This window comes from Sorghum bicolor, chromosome 1 (assembly GCF_000003195.3).
Source record: "Sorghum bicolor cultivar BTx623 chromosome 1, Sorghum_bicolor_NCBIv3, whole genome shotgun sequence".
In the NCBI taxonomy this organism is placed as follows: Eukaryota; Viridiplantae; Streptophyta; class Magnoliopsida; order Poales; family Poaceae; genus Sorghum; species Sorghum bicolor.
Genome location: NC_012870.2, coordinates 59,517,926 through 59,524,676, shown reverse-complemented (window position 1 = coordinate 59,524,676; position 6,751 = coordinate 59,517,926). Strand labels below are relative to the sequence as shown.

Below are 6,751 nucleotides of genomic sequence, written 5' to 3'. Positions count from 1 at the left end.
TACTATAATTGAGGTGTTTTTTAGGCGATCGATCTCAGCCATTGGATCTTGATCTAATACCTCATCTAACATGTGCCTACTCATGACGGCCTGTTCATTTATGCTTATCAGTCGAATCTGCTAACCATTCAATAGTGTTTTTCTCTCACAAGAAATTAGCCAACAGTACTTTTTGCTATAGCTTACCAGCCAAACGAATTGTTCCTTAGATTGTCTTATTCCAACTCACCTATGTGCCCATTCGTGGGGGACCCCGCCCGCCTCCTCCAGCCAGGGCTGCCGGCTCTGCCACCCTCCCCCGCATCGCGCACTCCCTGGGGAAAAGAAACTAACTTAAGTAAGTAGTTCAGGATCAGCAGCATTGAATTGAAACCATCCGGAAGTAGGATGAGAAATAGAGCGAAGGAATTTCTGATTTGAATCCACTAGTGCAATACTCGGAGTTGAAGGAGTTACGATTAAACTGTTGCTAAATCTCCGGAGTACCTCCTTAGAGCTATTGGATTTCTCCTCCATACTGGACTCGAGATAATTCTCTAAGGTATTGTTTAGTTCCCAAAAAGTTTTGCAAAACTTTTCAAATTTCCCGTCATATCAAATCTTGCGGCACATGGAAGGAGCATTAAATATAGATAAAAGGAATAACTAATTGTATAATTTATCTGTAATTTGCAAAATAAAATCTTTTGAGCCCTAGTTAGTTTATGATTAGATAATATTTGTCAAATAAAAATGAAAGTACTACAATATCCATTTTGCAATTATTTTTTAAAAGTAAATAAGGTCTAGGGCCTTGTTTACTTCCTCAAATATTTTGTAAAATGTTCCAAATTCCTCGTCACATCAAATATGACAGCACATGTATGAAGCATTAAATATAGGTAAAAAAGTAATTAATTACACAGTTTGCATGTAATTTACGAGACGGATCTTTTGAGCCTATGATTGGACAATATTTGTCAAATACTCCCTCCATCCCAAATTGTAAGTCATTCTAAGAATCTTGGAGAGTCAAACTTTTCTATTTTTGACTAAATTTAAATGATAAAATAATTATTATTATGATACCAACTAAATATAATTAGATTCTTCCTTAATTATATTTTCATAGTATACTCACTTTACGTTACGAATCTTAGTATTTCTCTCTATAATTTTGGTCAAACGTGAAAATACTTTGACTCTCTAAGATTCTTGGAATGACTTATAATTTGGGATAGAGGGAGCACGAACGAAATTGTTACTATTTATATTTTGTAAAAATTTTTGCAAGTGAACAAGGCCTGGATACAAGAGAAACACCGAAGTTCACAACCGCCCCGACTTGGCCATCTGTCCGGCCTTGCCCGCTCAGCCGGCGCGCCTATCGCCGAACCCGTCGCCACCGTGGTGCCTACTTGCCTCCCCAAGCCCTCAACCCAAACAAGAAGAATTTGTAGGGAGTCTGTCAAAGTGTCCACTTGTGATGTACAGTTGTGGCACGCGGTCGCCACGCCACGGCAGGAGCACCACGGGCGCGCTCGCCAAAATTTTCGGGGGCGGCAGAGGAGAGGAGAGGAGAGGAGAGGAGCGGAGCCGGGCCACGCGACGCGACGGGGCCGGGCCGGGCAAAAGGGGCTAGCGGACAAGGCAGAGGGACAAAACCAGCGGCTCCTCCACACCGCCAGCACCAGGCCAGACCACAGTTTTTATATTCCCCGCCACTATTTATACAACACGCGCTCGCCTCGCCTCGCCTCGCCTCGCCTCGCTAGCTCCGGACACTCATCACCTGCCATCTCTGATCTCTCCCTCTCACTCTCAGCGCTTCTGCGTCAGCAGCGCGCGTACCATCAATTTGCCCAATCTGCCATCTCCAGTCCACGTTCCCCAATCCGTCTCCGATGGACCTGTCTCCCAGCTCGCCGTCGCCGTCCTCCGTGCCGGTGCCGTGCCAGTGGTCCGGCGCCGCGGCGTGCGGCCTGGCCGGCAGGGTGTTGTGCGCCGTCGCCACCTGCGTCTTCGCCGCCGGTGCGTGCGTGCGTGCTGTGCTCGATCGATCGTCCGCGCGCGTCTGGCTCGACCAGCAGCCACAAGAGAGTCGTGTTGTCTGATGGGCATGAGCTGCTTGCTTTTCGCAGTGGGGTCGCTGGTCGGGGCGGTGACGGGGTCCATGGTGGGGCTGGCGACGGAGAGCGGGATGCTGCGCGGCGCCGGCATCGGCGCCATCTCCGGCGCCGTCTTCTCCATCGAGGTCGCCGAGTCGTCACGCGACCTCTGGCACTCGGCCGACTCCGGCGTCTGGTCCCTCCTCTACATGGTACGCCACTGCACTGACCACACGCATTTGATTTTGATCTGCTGCTACTATGCTAGCCTCGATCGATCCTACGCTGTCAAATCCGTCCGCTGGCACTTTGCTTCAAAATTCTCGGTTTGTAACTATATATATATATATATATATATATATATCGATCAGGTTTTGTAATCAGGTTTTCGTTGCGAATTGCAAAAACTGATCACAAGCACACGCCCCTCTCGTTTTCGCGGCCTAATGGGGCTTGATGTTGACCAACACGATTAGGTATGCCCCATGGATTCCGTGGGGGCGATGCGACCTACAGTATGGCCTCAATTCTTTTTTTTATTTATTTAGGAAAACTTTTTTTATTTATTCGCATGGCCTATACTATTCAAAATTCAAATTTTCAAATGCATGTGAATATCATGGACCCATACCCATCCATGTTTTTCATTCACCTGCACCGGTGAGAGTTCGAGTTCGGTTTCCTGCTCGACCCCTACTCCGTGATTGAATAGTGTTTGTTAAATAAAAACAAAAGTGCTACAGTAGCTAAAAACCAAAAATTTTGCAAACTAAACCAAACGCACTGCTGCATCGTTCTACTCGTCGCCTCGTCGGTCGTACCTCCGGTTTGCTCGGTGGTGCCGACTGTTTGTCTCTGACTGACCCAAGTGTTTGTGTTTGTGTACACACAGGTGGACATCATCTCGGGTCTCCTGAGCGGCAGGCTGGTCCGGGAGAAGGTGGGGCCGGCGGTTCAGAGCGCCGTGCAGAGTCAGGTATAGAGTCACTCAGCGTCCTCTGAAACTTAAAAACACACCAAGATTGTTATGCTGGTTGCTTATGTTCATTGCACTGCAAAATCCAAAGTTTGGGACCGGTTGGTCCATTGATTCTATCGATCAACAACAAGTTTAGGTAGCAGCATATAATGAACAACAAAGGAATGCTTGTGCGCATAATTTGAGTGGTAGTTAGTCCATGTCCATGTCCATGTCCATGCATTGTCCCGGAAGCTAATGCGGTCGATCTATTTCTTCCGAGATGGAGTAACATCAATTCAAAGGCAGGCACACGTACGCCCATTTATAGATCTTTAATTAATACGTACCTTTGTCAGTTAGTTAGAGAAGAGAATGGGAGTTGTTTGTTACCTTAAAAAAGGGTGGTGCTGGTGCCTGCCATCTAGATCACTTTCAGTGAGCTAGGCCATCAACCTGCCATTCAAGTAAAAAAAGAAGACAGTTTGGCATCAAACAAATGACAAATGAGATGACGTGTCTCAGTTAATTGCCCAACTGCTCTTCTTCAGACCAGGCATCTGCATCAATGAAAAATTCACTGCCAGCGACGCAAGAGCTCATGGTCAGCGTCACAGCGTCAGCTGCCTGCTGGAGTACTAACTAACTTGTTTTCATCTGTGTGTGGACGTACGTGGACGCCAGATCAGCGCCATCAGCTCGCCGTTCGAGGAGACGAGCGACCTGTTCGAGACCGGCAGCGTCAGGGGCCTCCCCGAGGACGCGGTGCGCCGGCTGCCGGAGACGGTGATCGCGGCGGACACCGCCGTGGACGCGGCGGGCCAGGCGCTGTGCTGCTCGGTGTGCCTGCAGGACTTCCGGGTGGGCGAGCCCGCGCGGAGGCTGCCGGGGTGCCGCCACCTCTTCCACGTGCCCTGCATCGACTGCTGGCTCGTCAGGCACGGATCCTGCCCGCTGTGCCGGCGAGACATCTGAACTGATCGCCGGCCGATGGTCAGGCACGGCTCCAGGCCTCCTGCCTTCCGGCTGTGCCGGCAAGATATCTGAATTGACCGCCGGCGGTCGTCTCGCTCGATCTGCCAGCCGCCGTCGAAGATCGGGTGTGTTAGTGTTGCTTTGGACGAGACGGTGGCCTCGGTTAGTGGACTAGGGTTTGTAGGTCGGCACCTGATGCCCGTAAGGGAAATGGTGTGCTCTGTTAATGAAAATTGAAAAGAAAGCAGCCCCCCTAAAAGAATTTAAGAATGGAAAAAAAGATTATATGTATGTACAAAAAAAAAGAAAAATGAGCGAGAAAACGGCACGACTAACGATCACATGCTTAGACCTGAGATTACGGATCAAATCTGCAGGTTCCAAGTTTAGAAACAACATTTGCTTTGCGATTTGCGTTGAGCTTGCAGTTGCCATGTTCAGGCAGGCCCTGTACTGAAACGACAACAAGAATGCCTACAAACAGGTCGCGACGCTTGTTTTCTCTTTGCCGGCGAGCGAGCTGGTCGAGTTACTTTGGACTAATTCGGCCCATATAGCAAACACATTCAGCCCAAGAGTGCGTTTGGTTGGGTTAGAGTATTAGACCGCTTGGTTTTTATTTTTTTTTCTCATGAAGCTGAAAATAATTCTCTCCACAATCTGGGACATTTTTTTATAAAGCTAGAATGTTTTCTCGTGAAGTTAGAACATTTTTGTCTTGTACTAATTTTGTTGTAAAGGAAGAACATCTTTCTCTTGACCTAAAACAATGTCATTGAGAAGCCACATTATTTTTTTGGAACAATTTTCTCTTTTAACTAGGAAAAACTCTCCTAAATCTGAAACATCTTCTCATATACCTAGATCATTGTTTCACTTATTAAAAAAAGTTCAATGTTCCAGTTTTTCTAGAAAAATTGTTATTCGAGAAACTTTTATCCAAATATATTCAAGTTGCGGTTTTATTGTAAAGGTAGTTGGAACTAAAATTTGGAAGCACGATTTTAGAAACTACGGTCTTAAGTTTGCGAAACTTTGAAACATGTCTGTCATGTGAGCATTTGCTCCACTAGCTGTTTTTGAAACGTTCTCGTTGAAATGATCAAGATGCCCAAGAGGGGGGGGGTGAATTGGGCTTCTCTAAAAATTCAAGCAACCTACAAGCTCCAATTCAACCCCTTGTGCCTAGTGTGACCTAGAGAGCTACCGGATAAAAGTTTTGCAACCTAGTTCCAATCCTATTCTAGCATGGCAATTCTAAGAATGTAAAAGCACAAAGTAAATGCTAGAAAGTAAAGGAGTAGTGGAAGAAAGTGCTCGGCGATGTTTTGCCGAGGTATCGGAGAGTCGCCACTCTCCACTAGTCCTCGTTGGAGCACCCGCGCAAGGGTCTTGCTCCCCCTTGGTCCGCGCAAGGACCAAGTGCTCTCTACGGGCTGATTCTTCGACACTCCGTCGCGGTGAATCGCCCAAAACCGCTCACAAGCTTGACACGAGCCACCCACAAGAACTCCGGGCGGTCTTCGTGCCTCCAATCACCACCGAACCGTCTAGGTGATGGCGATCACCAAGAGTAACAAGCAAAGAACTCTCACTTGACCCAAACAAGGCTCTAGAGAGTGGTGGATGCACACTTGACTCTTGGAACTCACTAGAGGAGGATTCTCTCAAGAAATCACTCAAAACTCAATCCTCTCTAGGCTCTTGCTACACTCTTGCTCCACAACAAGTTTCTTTGATGTTCAAATGGGCAAGAGAGCTCTCATGGACGAGGTGGAGGAGTATAAATACTATCCACGAAGTCCAAAGGTCGGCTAACCGTTTTCTACTGAAAACGGGTTCACCGGACGCACATTATGTTGCACCGAACGCACTGCACCGAACGTCCGGTGCTTCATAACGGCTACCTGTACTTCTCTCTGACAGGTCACCGGACGCTAACTCCCAGCGTCCGGTGTACTGTCCGGTGCTCGGGGGAAATTTACAAGCTCCCTGCGCATGGGACCGGACGCTACCCGGCGCGTCCGGTGTTAGCGTCCGGTGCTCAGGGAAGGCTTGCAACCTCCCTGGGTAAGGGACCGGACGCTGCCCGGTGAGTTCGGTGCCAGCGTCCGGTGCTTAACCCTAAGCACGGCACTGTCCCAACGGCTAAGGACCTCACCGGACGCACTCATAGAGCGTCCGGTGCCCCATTGGGCACCCAAACTTCGTCGAAACACGATCGCCCCAAAACGAAGTTGGTTCCTCTCGATCTAAGGACTATCTCTGAGTTGCCTAGTGCTAGGTTTACCAAGTGTGCACCACACCTAAACCTAAAGCCTTGCCTAAGTCAAGCTACTAGATCAAAGCCCCTCTTAATAGTACGGTCAAAGGAAAACAAAGTCCTAAACTACTCTAAGTGCCCTTCTTCACCATATGGCACTTAGACCTAGTCTAGTCTTGACGATGTCCATCCGTCCTTTGAAAACCGAAACGATTTCCACTATTAAGTTGGCATGTACGTCCCTGTTCATCGAGTACCTATTTACCATGACCTTACCTATGACTTTGCCTCTGCAAAACAAACGTTAGTCATAGTAATCAATAATGTCATTAATCACCGAAATCACTAGGGGCCTAGATGCTCTTTCAATCTCCCCCTTTTTGGTGATTGATGACAACCTCCAGTATGAAAAGAGTTGAGGTTTTCACAATGACTTGGTTTCAATAAGCATGTTACAATGAGAGCAAA

At 47.8% G+C, this 6,751-nt stretch overlaps 1 protein-coding gene across 1 annotated transcript; it reads left to right on the top strand.

Annotated features, from left to right (window-relative positions):
• Nucleotides 1,728-4,806, top strand: LOC8058789 (NEP1-interacting protein 2). The gene is made up of 4 exons (XM_002467517.2): nucleotides 1,728-2,010; nucleotides 2,121-2,299; nucleotides 2,980-3,063; nucleotides 3,730-4,806. The coding sequence occupies exons 1-4, from the start codon at nucleotides 1,884-1,886 to the stop codon at nucleotides 4,018-4,020; spliced, it is 681 nt and encodes a 226-aa protein (XP_002467562.1). The 5' UTR covers nucleotides 1,728-1,883; the 3' UTR covers nucleotides 4,021-4,806.

Bases quoted from the DNA above. Each gene is read 5' to 3' on its own strand.
- LOC8058789 (XM_002467517.2), top strand. From the start codon at position 1,884: ATGGACCTGTCTCCCAGCTCGCCGTCGCCGTCCTCCGTGCCGGTGCCG. The intron at 2,011-2,120 runs GTGCGTGCGTGC...TGCTTTTCGCAG, and splicing joins CACCTGCGTCTTCGCCGCCG to TGGGGTCGCTGGTCGGGGCG. The intron at 2,300-2,979 runs GTACGCCACTGC...GTGTACACACAG, and splicing joins TCTGGTCCCTCCTCTACATG to GTGGACATCATCTCGGGTCT.